The 15,855-nt window shown below is 41.7% G+C and overlaps 1 protein-coding gene across 1 annotated transcript in view; it reads right to left on the bottom strand.

The window, feature by feature from the left end:
- LOC134528857 (uncharacterized) overlaps nucleotides 1-13,373 on the bottom strand; it is a 43,202-nt gene extending 29,829 nt beyond the window's left edge. The window contains exon 1 of the mRNA XM_063362524.1: nucleotides 12,974-13,373. Within this exon, the coding sequence (XP_063218594.1) occupies nucleotides 12,974-13,373 (400 nt within the window). The remainder of the gene's footprint in view (nucleotides 1-12,973) is intronic.
- Nucleotides 13,374-15,855: the final 2,482 nt, after the last annotated feature.

The raw sequence follows: 15,855 nt of genomic DNA, 5'->3' as shown, positions 1-15,855 counted from the left end.
ACGTTTGGACGGAAATTCTATAAAACGAAAGCTCATTTAACGAAAAGGAGGCACATTCTCTCGTTCATTCAACTTGGTAGGATACGATCATCAATGATAAGTTAGGATATAATCTCTCCAACAGTCTATGAATCCAACAGTTTATATTTCCATTAGCCATCGACTCCAACAGTCATTGGCTCCAACAGTCATTGGCTCCAACAGTCATTGGCTCCAACAGTCATTGCCTCCAACAGTCATTGGCTCCAACGGCCTTTTGGTTCATCAGCTCCAATGATATTTGGTTAGAATGCTACGACTCTAAGAGACTATGAGACTACAATTCTACGAGTGTACAAGACTCCTCCAACTACCTTCAAGTGTACAAAGCTCCAACTACTTCAGCAGCATTATGTTATAAGATTACATGACTGCTTGTTTACATAGCTACAAGTCAACGAGGCTACTTGGCTACGTAGCTACAAGTATACGAGGCTCCAAGCCATCATGACTACGCGACTACGAGCCATGAGGTAACGAGACTACGTGACTACGGGTATTCAAGCTTACGAGACTGCGAGGCTACAGAGCTACGAAGCTTCTAGAACATAAGTTTACGAGACTGCGAGAATACAGGACTGCAAGTGTACACGAGTACTTGACTACTTCTTAGCTTCATCAGCTCCAAATGGCTCCAACAGGTCCAACAGCCTCCAAATGCTTAACTCAGCTCCAAATGGCTCCAAATGCTCCAAACGGCCTCCAAATGCTTGACAGCTCCAAATGTCTCCAGCAGCTCCAAATGCTCCAACAGCTCCAAAAAAAAGGCTCCAAATGCTCCAACAGCCTCCAAATGCTTAACACAGCTCCAAATGGCTCCAAATGCTTGACAGCTCCAAATGCATAACACAGCTCCAAATGGCTCCAAATGCTCCAAACGGCCTCCAAATGCTTGACAGCTCCAAATGTCTCCAGCAGCTCCAAATGCTCCAACAGCTCCAAAAAAAGGCTCCAAATGCTCCAACAGCCTCCAAATGCTTAACACAGCTCCAAATGGCTCCAAATGCTTGGCAGCTCCAAATGCTTCAAAAGGCTCCAAATGCTCCAAATGGCTCCAAATGCTCCAAACGACCTCCAAATGCTTGACAGCTCCAAAAGGCTCCAAATGCTTAACACAGCTCCAAATGCTTCAAAAGGCTCCAATTATCGCATCTGTCTTCGTCGGCATTTTCTCTTTTGCTCCCACTGCTCCAACAGCATTATGTTATATGATTCCATGGATACTTTGTTACGTAGCTACAGGTCTACGAGGTTCCAATGCATCATGTTTACGAAGCTTCCAGAACACAAGGTTACGAGACTGCGAGGCTACAGGACTACGAAGCTTCCAGGACACGAGGCTACATGGCTACGAGACTACATGACTCTAACTGATTACAATAGCACCACTCAGTGGTGAGAGTTAGGTTATCTAATGCAAAGCAAATTGATGCAAGTAGTTCTGGCTGTCATCAACAGATGTAGCCACGTGTTGCTTGCAGGTGAATATTAATTAGTTATTTTATGTGGGATGCGGGATGCTCACTAACGATCGCAAAAGAAGGAGGGCTTCGCTAGACACCAAGGAGAAGGAAGTTCGTCCATCCTGTTAGTGCTTCTTAGATTTCTCAGAGATTATTTGACTGAATAATGATATATATTTTTTTTAAATTTCCACCTGATAAAAATTTACAAGTGCTGATTTATTGGCAGAATTTCAATAATTAAATGCAACCTTGAATAAAAAAATGACATGACTCATTAAGTAAAAAATTCTTCATGCAGAGATCAATTCCTCATCAGTAACCAGAAGCACTCGGAGAAAACCATCAGATGTCTAGTCAGGAATAATCAGGAGGACACGGAGAAAACCATCATAAAATTAGCAAGAATAATCAGCAGCACACGGAGAAAACCAACAAAATATTGACAAGAATAATCAGGAGCACACGGAGAAAACCACCAAAATATTGACAAGAATAATCAGGAGCACACGGAGAAAACCGCCGCAAGTTTTCTTTAATATCATAAAATTTCAGGAAAAAATAGTAATAAAAAATTAAAAAAAATAAAATAAAAAAAATACATAAACAGATTCTGGCTTGTACTAGAACTCTATCTTTGTTCAACAATGAGAAGTTCACAAGCTAGCAGAATCTGTTTATGTATTTTTTTTATTTTATTTTTTTTTATTTTTTATTACTATTTTTTCCTGAAATTTTATGATATCAAAGAAAACTTGCGGCGGTTTTCTCCGTGTGCTCCTGATTATTCTTGTCAATATTTTGGTGGTTTTCTCCGTGTGCTCCTGATTATTCTTGTCAATATTTTGTTGGTTTTCTCCGTGTGCTGCTGATTATTCTTGCTAACTTTATGATGGTTTTCTCCGTGTCCTCCTGATTATTCCTGACTAGACATCTGATGGTTTTCTCCGAGTGCTTCTGGTTACTGATGAGGAATTGATCTCTGCATGAAGAATTTTTTACTTAATGAGTCATGTCATTTTTTTATTCAAGGTTGCATTTAATTATTGAAATTCTGCCAATAAATCAGCACTTGTAAATTTTTATCAGGTGGAAATTTAAAAAAAATATATATCATTATTCAGTCAAATAATCTCTGAGAAATCTAAGAAGCACTAACAGGATGGACGAACTTCCTTCTCCTTGGTGTCTAGCGAAGCCCTCCTTCTTTTGCGATCGTTAGTGAGCATCCCGCATCCCACATAAAATAACTAATTAATATTCACCTGCAAGCAACACGTGGCTACATCTGTTGATGACAGCCAGAACTACTTGCATCAATTTGCTTTGCATTAGATAACCTAACTCTCACCACTGAGTGGTGCTATTGTAATCAGTTAGAGTCATGTAGTCTCGTAGCCATGTAGCCTCGTGTCCTGGAAGCTTCGTAGTCCTGTAGCCTCGCAGTCTCGTAACCTTGTGTTCTGGAAGCTTCGTAAACATGATGCATTGGAACCTCGTAGACCTGTAGCTACGTAACAAAGTATCCATGGAATCATATAACATAATGCTGTTGGAGCAGTGGGAGCAAAAGAGAAAATGCCGACGAAGACAGATGCGATAATTGGAGCCTTTTGAAGCATTTGGAGCTGTGTTAAGCATTTGGAGCCTTTTGGAGCTGTCAAGCATTTGGAGGTCGTTTGGAGCATTTGGAGCCATTTGGAGCATTTGGAGCCTTTTGAAGCATTTGGAGCTGCCAAGCATTTGGAGCCATTTGGAGCTGTGTTAAGCATTTGGAGGCTGTTGGAGCATTTGGAGCCTTTTTTTGGAGCTGTTGGAGCATTTGGAGCTGCTGGAGACATTTGGAGCTGTCAAGCATTTGGAGGCCGTTTGGAGCATTTGGAGCCATTTGGAGCTGTGTTATGCATTTGGAGCTGTCAAGCATTTGGAGCCATTTGGAGCTGTGTTAAGCATTTGGAGGCTGTTGGAGCATTTGGAGCCTTTTTTTTGGAGCTGTTGGAGCATTTGGAGCTGCTGGAGACATTTGGAGCTGTCAAGCATTTGGAGGCCGTTTGGAGCATTTGGAGCCATTTGGAGCTGTGTTAAGCATTTGGAGGCTGTTGGACCTGTTGGAGCCATTTGGAGCTGATGAAGCTAAGAAGTAGTCAAGTACTCGTGTACACTTGCAGTCCTGTATTCTCGCAGTCTCGTAAACTTATGTTCTAGAAGCTTCGTAGCTCTGTAGCCTCGCAGTCTCGTAAGCTTGAATACCCGTAGTCACGTAGTCTCGTTACCTCATGGCTCGTAGTCGCGTAGTCATGATGGCTTGGAGCCTCGTATACTTGTAGCTACGTAGCCAAGTAGCCTCGTTGACTTGTAGCTATGTAAACAAGCAGTCATGTAATCTTATAACATAATGCTGCTGAAGTAGTTGGAGCTTTGTACACTTGAAGGTAGTTGGAGGAGTCTTGTACACTCGTAGAATTGTAGTCTCATAGTCTCTTAGAGTCGTAGCATTCTAACCAAATATCATTGGAGCTGATGAACCAAAAGGCCGTTGGAGCCAATGACTGTTGGAGGCAATGACTGTTGGAGCCAATGACTGTTGGAGCCAATGACTGTTGGAGCCAATGACTGTTGGAGTCGATGGCTAATGGAAATATAAACTGTTGGATTCATAGACTGTTGGAGAGATTATATCCTAACTTATCATTGATGATCGTATCCTACCAAGTTGAATGAACGAGAGAATGTGCCTCCTTTTCGTTAAATGAGCTTTCGTTTTATAGAATTTCCGTCCAAACGTGCTTCGTTTTCATTAAATGCTTGTCCTGCGCGAACGAAGCGTAGTCATTGTGTGTACATTGCATATATATTGTGTACATTGCGTACATTGCGTGTACTTTGCGTAAATTGCGTGTACGTTCCGTTTCCTGTGTGTACTGTGTGTACATTCCGTTTCCTGTGTGTACTGTGTGTACGTTCTGTTTCCTGTGTGTACTGTGTGTACGTTCAGTTTCCTGTGTGTACTGTGTGTACGTTCCGTTTTCTGTGTGTACTGTGTGTACGTTCCGTTTCCTGTGTGTACTGTGTGATCATTACATTTATTGTACGTAAATTGCATGTATTGCGCGTACATTGCGTACATTACGTGTTGGAGCTGATGGAGCTGTTGGAGAACTTGCAGCTAATGGTCAATTGAAGCATAGGAGCAAAATGTAGATGGATCTGATGACGTGAATTGTAGCTCTTGGAGCCTGGCGTATATTGGAGAGATCGAATTTTTTTTCGATCAAATGATCCTCTTTTTTAATTTGTAGATTTGACTCTAGTATTATTGTAAATGGTTCTTGATTTGACTAGCGTATTATTCCATACGGTGCATGTATATAAGCGAGTCCTAGACAGTAGATCGCTCAGTTTGTTACTGACGTCGGCGGTGTAAGGATCGTCTAGTTTGTTTCTTCTGGTGCATAAGTCGTGTCAATTATCTGTTCTTGAGACCTCGATGGCATCTTTACCGTCTTTAACGTCGAACTCGATGGAGGTTGTACCGTCGACTACGGGAACCTTGACGACAGCTACGACGGAGAAGGAGCAGATTCCGTTGACAACCACGGCGACAACACTGGAGGAGACTTCATCAGACGCGATACCACCAGCAGAAGAGACTTTAATGCCGGTAAGTGCTGGCTGTGCTGGAAAACTCGACGAACTTCGTTTCGCCCTCGATGGAGGCTTCAATGGATGCCGAATCGACAACAACTAACGAACATCGGTGTTGTTACTGTGACAAGATTTTCTCAAACAGCAGCAATGCTCGACGACACGAGAGGAGCGAATGTGCCAAGAACCTATATCGTAAAATGTTTGTTTGTGAGAAATGTCATAAGCAGTTTGCCAGAAAAGATAATATGAAAACGCACATGAAGGCATGCAAAGGTCCTGCTGTGCGGCAGAAAGTAAAGGTTTCGTCGCAACAACGATGCATCGATGTGCATAAGAGAATGCCTGGAAATGGTACTACTGTTGCAACGTCTGTATCTGGATCGGGTCTGAAAGGATCGTCTTCATCACCACGGTATCCTTGCAGCTACTGTGATACGTCGTTCGCATTTTCCCATGATGCACGAAGACATGAGCGGAGCAAATGTACGAAGAATCCTTCTCGCATGAAGTTTCGATGTGATGAGTGCCTTAAATGGTTTACTCGAATTGACAGTTTGCGACATCATGCGAAAAAATGTAAAGGTGGAGTCTGTGCTCCTACTGTTGAACTACCTGCCGACATTTCGACTCCTCGCTTTAGATTGGAGACACGAAAGCGTACAACCAAAAGAACAGATGCCCAGCAACCGATTGTTATGACGTCTGAACATGGAACTAAACCTAAGACTGTGTTCGGAGCATTACAAGTGAACGATAATGGCTTCTACTTGGCGCAGTCTGCATTTCGTGGAACGTTGAAAGACTACTATTATCTAAATACGTTCGGTGAGTCGAAGGACATTTGTAATTTTCTTGACGATATCAGACAGAAGATAATCAATCAGCTTACTGATGATGTAGCAACAAACGGACCTTTGAAATATAACTTGTGGTTGGACTGTATATATGGAAAGCCATATCCGTTCGATGACAAAGTGAAGAAGTGTGCATTCAAGACATCGGCTGCAGTAATTTACAGTTCTAACGATGTGAAGCAAACTGTTAAAAACGGTATCCAGAAACTCTGTCAAGAAGAGGTGGACTATGTCTGTAAAGGTTCTGGCTGGACTCTGTCTAGTATAAACCGATTGGAGCTAAGAATTAGTCATTTCACACCGTTGCGGAACTAAATGATTGTAAATTTGCTGGCTTTCGTAAGTGATCCTGTAGTAGAATAGAAATTATGTAATAAATATTATGTTTGTGAAAGAACTTGTGGTGTTTAATTCCTCGAACCTGTTACTATTATGTTAAATTGATATTTTTTTCATCGTCCAGAATCGTACCAAGGACCTAAGTTGATCTAATTAATCAGTACATTGATTGGAAATTTATTTAATGATATCTGAACTTTTTCCCGAATCTCTAGCATTAAAATTATGAATTACCAATATGTTGGTGTTGGTGGCTTATAGGATGATGATGACAGTAAAGGTTTTAATGTCTCTTTAAGAATGTTGAACATGGAATAATGAAATTATTATTTTTTTACATCAAATTAAACATTATTGCATCGATCGGGTATCGAACCAAGGACTGAAACTGATCGAATCAATCTGTAAATTAATGAGTGATTTATTTAATGAATGTTGGAATTTTTTACGAATTTCTAGCTAAATAATTACACGATTCCAAGATGGTGGCCAAATGACAAGATGGCGGGTGACACAGCAATAATAAATGATTACTGCACTCTAGCGGATACGAATTAAACTAACATGTCATCGGCGCACTCTAGCCGACGATACAATGATGATGGCTTCCAGCATCGAAGACAAGATGGCGGCCATGACGTCATACTAGATGATGATAAAAAGTGGTGGGAGTCAGTCTGCCAGCACCCACCACGAGGGAAGGAGTCTGTCGCCATTTTTAGTTTTTTTGACCTCGTCGGGTTCGAACCGAGGACTCCGAGCTCCGTGTCTAAAAAGTATATTTTTTATAAAAAATATATTAAAATTTTATTAATTTAATTTTTTTATAAATTTAAAAAAAAATTTCATTAAAATCAGATAATAAAAAAGTTAAAGATGGCGGCCGTAACGGAAATTGCAACGATGACGTCATAATCCTATAAATGGCTTAATGTTGGCTTGAGTTAAGGATGCTTAAGCCAGTTTTAGGAATTTTCAGCCGCTGGGATTTTTAAGGACTAAAAACGGGAATTTTTCCCTCGAAACGGGAAATTTTTCCCTCGAAAAGAGAAATTTTTAATTTGTGGAATTTTTTGAGATTTTTTGGTGGAACTTTTTTCCACAGAAATGGAAATTTTGGCGAATTTTGGGCAAATTTTGCCCAATTTTGGCAAATTTTGACCCGTTTTGAGGATCAGATTCAAGGTCAAGCTTGTCCCGTTACGCTATGTCCCGTTACACTCCTCCAAGATGGCCGCCGTGACGTCACAATCCAAGATGGCGGAGCCGGCACCGGCACCACACCCTGAACCCTGATCTCGGAGCCCCCAAACCATACTACTTACATTGGCTGCTGACTTGTGAGTCGTCTCGACTGGGTGGCCTGTGATTCGACACTTCTATGAGTGAGGGTCTCTAATTGGCCCTTATTCCTCTAGATGTCTAGATTAAACAGTGAAACAATGGCAGAAGCAGCACTAAGGTATAATTATTTGAATTTTAGCATAACATTAAATGAATTCGCGAATTTTTCAGGTCTCTAATGATAATTATATACTCAATTGCACAACTATTTTTCACAAGAATAAATAAATTGTAGATTATTTAAATAACATAAAATAAATATGTCAGCGTCAATCGTCAGCCGTTACGAAAATCAAGGAGTAGACAAACACAAGCGGCGTTACAAGATTTTCGTAGCATCACTGCTGCGTCATTTCTATCTCTCCCCCCCCCCCCCCCAGCCGTTACAACTAGCATATAGCATGCTCTACTAAGTACCTATTCTTCCTTCCCCCCTCCACCAAGCCGTCTTCCCATTTGACCGCTAGCGCATGCGTTGGAGTGGCGTCACCGCTGACGCACTGTCCTGCTCTACCGGTTACCCCACCCCGTAACTAACTATTCCCCTCACGCGATCGGAATTTTCGTAACGCTAGAATATTGTTGCCCCCTCAGTAAAGAAGTTTCACTTCAATAATAATAATTAGAGACCGGAAAAATTCGCGATTTCAATGACTTATAGGATGGACTCCATGATCCTCTATGCACTCGGGAGAATTGCATCCGCTCATTGGCTACTGACTCGCAGCACCTGTTAACTGGGATGCTCGTGATTCGCAACATCTTTTGTTTACATTTTTCCATTGCCCTAAAGTACTTCAGATATACTGTGGCCCAATCACGAAGCAGCAGAAATGCACAGTTTTAAGATTCTAGCCTATCGTGAAATAATGTGCGAATTTTTCAGGTCTCTAATAATAATTAATAATACAAAATTAAAATGTCCCATTGAAATGCAATTATTTGTGTACAAGTATGTGGAGTTCATCCTGGTCCCGGGAAACAAAGTAAATCTCGAAGGTCCCTCCTTGTTGGTCTTACTGCAGGAAATTTAACCAGCAAGTTGCTTAGTTTAAACCCATTTAAACGACAGAACATCATTAGAGACGCAGCAATGCAACAACATTATTTCACAAATACAGGTGCTGGCCAAGTAACCAACTCCGGTCTTTGGCATGGAATAGTCTAATCCCAGCAATTTCCTAGGGAGATTTCAGGAAATCTTGCGAAACTGTCATCACGACTCGAGACCTAGACGTGACGTCTCACCACCATGTTACCGAGTTTTGGCCAGGAAAATTAGTTCCATTGTCGTAAAAGTTAACCTCAAGAACTAAACAAAAATATTTTCTGTAACGGAGATAGTGGTTAACCTTTCACCGTTAAGTCACTTTTTTATGGCAAAATGAAAAAAAAAAAAACTAGTTTTTGTTCATATTAATTTAAGCTAACATGATACCAACGATAAAATAATTATTGCTAGCAAAACTATCTTTGATATGTTTGGTTTATTTTTACATTAAATTTTCTTTAATGTCACATTAGTTCAACTTTCTTTGCAGCAATAGTAGCTAATTTTGTCATTTTTAAAGTTGTTGTACTATCTATTGACAATCTAAGCCTGCTTTTACTGAAAATATACATCTAATATGACATGCAATTTTTTTTGCAAAAAACATTTTCGCAAAGAAAGTGGTTTTATAGTGTATTTAAAGTTTATTTAAGTGTAAATAAATTAACTGTTCCAAAGAAAGCGGGTTTATAATATATAAAGTGTATTTAATGATGACTGTTGTCATTTACGTGCAAGGAGTTTTTTCCCCAAAAGGTTGGCAGAGCTAATGTAGTGCTCAGTACACTCGAAGTCTGAACCTGTAGTCATGGGTTCAAGTGATATCTTGTGCATGAATATAGTTAAGATTTATTTTGAAAGCCGTTTCCCAACATATCTCTGGCATAACCTTAGGACTCTAACACCATATAAAATAAAACAAGTAATACCCATATATATGGATTGAATAGCTATGGAATTTAAGACCTAATTTTTTAAATATTTTTTAATGAAATGAACAAATGAGTTCATGTTGTGTAGTTCAAAATGGGATGAAGCTGCTTATAGTGTGAAACACAAAACGCGAGAAATGAATGCTTACTTCAAAGACAGTTATACTGCGCAGAATATATTATTAAGCTCTGGGCGGTGAGTTGAGAAACTTTTTCAGCATATGAATATTTAAGCAGCACTAGAGATGATGAAACTCAAATCATCTACCTCTTTGGACAAAGAATTGCAGCGAGTCCCTGGAATGTACGCCAGTAAAAATACTTCAATCACAATAGCAGCTCAGTCACAAATAATTTGGCAGTTGGCAATTATTTGTCCTATTGCCACTAACTCAAACAAAAAAAAATTTACTTATTATTAGGGACTGGAACAATTCGTGTTTTCCATTACCTCTAGGATAGACTTCACAGTCTACGTAAATTCGGGCAAATGTCATATGTTCATTGGCTGCCGACTAGTGAGACGTCTGAAATTGGTAGCCTGTGATTCGGTAATTCTTTTTTTTTTATTGGCCAGAAATATTCCCTATATCCTGTATGCCAATAGCGGAATTAGCTTATAGGTATGCATGGTTGAAATTTATCCTGTCGCTAAATGAATCCGCGAATTTATTCCGGTCCCTACGTATTACTAGGAGCAGGAATTTTTCGCGAAAAGATCTGAACACTTATTAGACTGCAACAAGGTATACCCGCACCAGCGGTTTCTTCCTTGTGATTTGCGACCGTCTGCGAGAGAAGTCGTCGCCTTGTTTGACCGAGCCACTCAGGACACGTTTGCTTCCGCATTGAATCACTGTGATTGGTGTTGCTACAATCGACATGTACCTGGGAGAAACTCTCCCAATCACGAAACACAAACGATGCTAGATTGTTTTAACTATAATCTAGTACCAAAATCTTTTCGCGAAATCTGCATGCCATTACGTATTACGTATCCGCGTACGTAATCTGAGCCGGATCACGCACGCGGGTACGTAAACAACGAAAAAGAGTATGTAAACTAGCACGCATGAGGTGGCGGTCATGTACGGATACACGTAACGAAGTTGAGCGATACCCAACTCTTCCATTTTCGTGAATCCGTATAAGTATAGGAGGGCAGGGGTCTTTGCTTTGCTTATTTTTAATGACATGTTGGCCGGGGAGGGGGGGGGGGGGGGCTGTTTGTATGGTGATAGCTAGAGCCACGGAATTTTCGCGGATTCATTTAGTCGCAAGCTAGAATGCAAACCTCCACACTGTCGCACTGTGTTCATGGTTGGACCGCAGTTATCTGGACACGCCCCTCTACGACCGTGAGCCAACGATGTCCAGCTAGGAGAGAAGTAGGCGAATCAGGTAGTACCAAATAACAAGGATAAAAATGTTCTCGCTAAGAAATCAACCAATGGGAAAGTAAACATGGGTCGAACACACCTATAACTTTGAATTCTATCCTGAGGCCAGAGGAATCCGCGAAATTTCCGGGACTGTAGTGATTACGTCAGCAGTAGTTATTTACTTTTTTTACACATATGGCAACCCACACATTGTCTATGTTTGAAAACGAAACGCATTTTTGGGGATGCCCACAAATAATATATACCCATTAGAGTTAAGGTTTGACCTTACACGTGATGTTGATTTTTTTTAGCTTTGTCTCCATAATATTTTTTAAGGGCTATTTCTAAATTTTTACTTTGTTTTTCTGCCACAAGGATTTTCCACATATTTTAATTTAGTGTAATATAATGGGTACGTACTGGAAAAATTCGCGGTTTCAATGACCTCTAGAATAGACTTCACGATCCCCTACATACTCGGCCAAATACCACATGCTCATTGGCTACTGACTTGTGAGACTTGTCAACTTGGATGCTTCCGATTCGATACATCTTTTGTTAAAGGTTTTTCACTGGCTCAATATCCTGCAGATAAACTGTGAGCCAATCACAGAAGGAATATGAAGGTACATGTGTTTGGATTCTAGCATAACGCGAAACGAATCCACGAATTTTTCCGGTCCCTAAAAATATGTTGGTATAAAAATTCGCGACGAAAGTGACGATGATAATAAAGAAAACTTGCGTGCCTTTTTACATCCATGAAAATACAATAAGTGAGTGTCTGTTGAAAATAGTTGTGGCAGAACAACAAATGTAATAAAGGTATTGAGTTAAAATTTTAGAAACAGCTCTCAGTTAAAAGTTACGATGAAAAATTTAAAAAAATCAACATAGAGTGTTAGACCGAGACTTGATTACCTACACAAGATTTAGAGTACAAAGGGCCAATAACAATGTTGAAATAAAGCACATGGCCTGGTCATGTGCGACCAGAACACAAGGCTCACAATGTGGCGGCATCCAACCAACAGGTAACAGCGTAATGGTCATGTTAGGAGAATTTGGAGCCCACCTTGGTTCCAGATAATATTGCAAAACTTTTCGTGTCTCAAAAGTGATCAAAGTCTTTATGCACTTGCAGTATGTCTCTCCTCATTGGTTGAGTTGAGTGCGGAACGAACTTCTTCCGCCTATCTGAACCAATGAGAAAAGAAATGCAAATATGGACAAAGTGTGTCGAAACATCAAAAAGTGAAGTCTTCCTGTCACATGAGTCACTTATGACTAGGGGCAGGCATTTTTCGCGAAAAGATTTGAACACTTATTAGACTGCAACAAGTTATACCCGCACCTGCGGTTTCTTCCTTGAGATTGGCGGCCGTCTGCGAGAGAAGTCGTTGCCTTATCTGACTGAGCCACTCAGGACGCGTTTGCTTCCGCACTGAATCACTGTGATTGGTGTTGTTACAATCGATATGTACCTGGGAGAAACTCACCCAATCACGAAACACAGACGATGCTATAGTGTTTTAACTTTCATCTAGTCTCGAAATCTTTTCGCGAAATCTGCATGCCCCTACTTATGACTAAATAATTTGCGGGTTCAATGATCTTCACAATATACTGCACAGTCCTCTACATTCTCGGTAAGATATTTCTCTTCTCATTGGCATGTATAAACTGGGTTGCACTTTATGCGATACTTCTTTTGTCCAGGTTTTTTTCATTTGCTCAGAGTCCTTCACATAAGGTGTGAACCGATCACAATATAACATTATTTGAATTGTACACCATCACGAAAGAAAAGGCGAAATTGTTTGGTCTCAATAAAGCACCACCTCTGCACGCACAAAGTCGATATCGTCCGAGAATGCACAGGACCACGAAGACATGGTACACGCAGAGCAGCGATCACCTGACTGCGAGTAGCCGCCGCCGCCCATCAGCGCCCCGCCCTTCTGGTAGCTGTTGCTGGCGCCGCCCCCGGCGCCGAAGTAGCCGTTCTGCGCGAAGCTGCTGCCGCCCCCGCCGCCCGCGGCGCCCTGGGACACCACCGCGCCGCCCCCGGCCCGGCTTCCGCCGCCGCCCTGCCACAGCGACGACTTGTGCAGCGCGCCGCCCCCCGCCTGGCCGCCCCCCGCCTGGCCGCCCGAGAACACGGACTGCAGCGCGCCGCCGCCGCCCCCCAGGTAGCCCATGCCGCCCAGGTTGTAGCCCAGGCCGTAGCCGGCCGGGTAGCTGGCTGACGTGTCCAGCTGAGCCGCCACAAGACTGCCGCAGACCGCCGCCAGCAGCAACACTCCGTGAGACGTCATCGTGCTGCGGGTCGGCGCGGCCGCCGGCCCATTTATACCGCAGCCGCGTTGCCCAACTGCCATTCTGCTTGGAGAGGCATCTTGGTCAATGCTTCAGCCCCAAATCGTCTCCCCTTCCTCCGACAGGATGACGGCGCTTAACGCATGGTGCCGGTTTCCGCCGTCCACGGGTCCACTTTCTCGCCGCGTTTGTTCCACAGGCTGTTCCCGAAAACCCTTTCTCCTGTCCGCGGCACTAACAAATTAGCTATTTCTAGAGACCCGTGAATTTCGCGGATTCATTTCGTGTTTTGCTAAAATTCAAATAATTATACCTTAGTGCTGCTTCTGTCATTGGTTCTCTGTTAATCTGGAGGACTGAGGGCCAATTAGAGACTCTCACTCATAGAAATGTCGAATCACAGGCCACCCAGTCGAGACGACTCACAAGTCAACAGCCAATGAACAGTTGGCATTTGCCCGAGTGTGTAGAGAATATTGGAGTCTATCCTGGAGGTCATTGAATCCGCGAAATTCACGGGTCTCTAGCTATTTCATTTAGCGATGGGTTAAAATTCACACAAGTATACCTTCTGCAATTGATAGAGACCTGCAAAATTCGCGGATTCATTCGGTGATAGGCTAGAATTCAAACACATATACCTCTTAGATAATTTTGCTATTGGCTTACTGTTCATCTGGACGAATCTCAACCAGTTATAAACCCTCAACCAAAGAAGGATCGAATCACAGACAAACCAGCTGAGACGACTTACAAGTCGGCAGCCAATGAACTTTCGTTATTTGCCCGAGTGTACAGGGGTATGTGCAGTCTATCTTGAAGGCCATCGAAACCGCGAATATTGCAGGTCTCTAGCAATTGGACATGCTAGAAGCATGTATGTTTTGCGAGAAAATCTGATCGCTCAATAGACTGCAATAAGGAATGCATGCGCTAGCATGTGTTCCCTTGTAATTGGTGGCCGTACAACCTTCAACCAAAGAAGTATCGAATCGGAAGCATCCCAGTTGACAGGTCTCACAAATCAGTAGCCAATGAGCATGTGGCATTCGCCCGAATATGTAGGGGACCGTAGAGTCTATCCCTAACTATAGCTTCTTTAGACTTTGAAGCAATAAAAAACCGTACAAGATTTAAAGAAAGATCCAATTTGTTGTAGTCTTAGCATATCTTTAATTACTAAAGTTTTTATACGGTAAGGTAGCGCAAAGATGTAAAAACACAAGATGTGAAATATCTCCTGAACGAAGGATTATTCAAAGTATTTTTACAATAATACATTTTTTTTTGCCTTTAAATTGTACACTTGAGTCCTAGAGCTTGACCATTGAGAACTGATCCGTTATGTAAACATAAATATAAGTATATCGAATAACGAGCAATCTATCTAACCGGTTTCAAAGCCAATAGCCAATGAGCGGATGGCATTTATACTCGAGTACCGTGAGGATTTTAGTGTCCAACGTCAAGGTCACTGAGACTGCAAACCTACGGTTACAGTTATATTTTAGCCATCATGCTGCATTTCAAACATCTGTGGATTTCTTCTTCCTATGTAAATGGACGGCATTTCAAACAACACAACCAAGGTAAGTCAAACACTTGGTAAACATTATAACCATCGGGTGAGTGGATTCCGTATTTGGGGGGAAGACAAAAAAGGATATGACGTCTCGGCACAAGCGATAGCTAGGAGCAGGCATTTTCGCGAAAAAACCTGAACGTCTATTAGACTGCAACAAGCAACGAGGTATACCCGCACTAGCGGTTTCTTCCTTGTGATTGGCGGTCGTCTGCGAGAGAAGTCGTTGCCTTATTTGACCGAGCCACTCAGAACACGTTTGCTTCCAAACTGAATAGCAGCCATTGTTGGTGTAACAATTGACATGCACATAAAATAAACTCACCTAATCACAAAAAACAGTCAAGCTACAGTATTTTAACTTCAGCTAGTCTCGGAATATTTTCGCGAAATATGCATGGATCCACCCTCAAGAACAAGAAACCAATAAGTACTTATAACATATCAAAATTTATATAATGACATAACTAGATAACTGCAAAATTTACGTTATTTACTCATCCTAGACTAGGCTCCACAAACGTGTGTAAGTAGTATGTAATACTGATAGTATGTCTGAGCGCAGAGTTCAGGGTGTGGTGCCTGTGGTGTCGACCGCCATCTTGGATTGTGATGCCACGGCAGCCATTTTTGACTCATAAATTCCTCAAAATGACTCAAAAATGACTCAAAATAACTAAAAAAATTCCCGTTTTGAGGAAAATTTTCCCATTTTCGAGGGAAAAATTCCCGTTTCAAAGGAAAATTTCCCGTTTAATCCTTAAAAATACCAGCGGCTAGAAATGTCCATATTGAGGCTTAAGCATCCATGTATACAGCCTCCAATAAGCCTCTGACGTATTCATGGATTATGACGTCACCGTTGCAATTTCTGTTACTGCCGCCATCTTGAAAATCTT

Source organism: Bacillus rossius, chromosome 2 (assembly GCF_032445375.1).
Source record: "Bacillus rossius redtenbacheri isolate Brsri chromosome 2, Brsri_v3, whole genome shotgun sequence".
In the NCBI taxonomy this organism is placed as follows: Eukaryota; Metazoa; Arthropoda; class Insecta; order Phasmatodea; family Bacillidae; genus Bacillus; species Bacillus rossius.
This window is presented reverse-complemented; position numbering and strand designations above follow the sequence as displayed.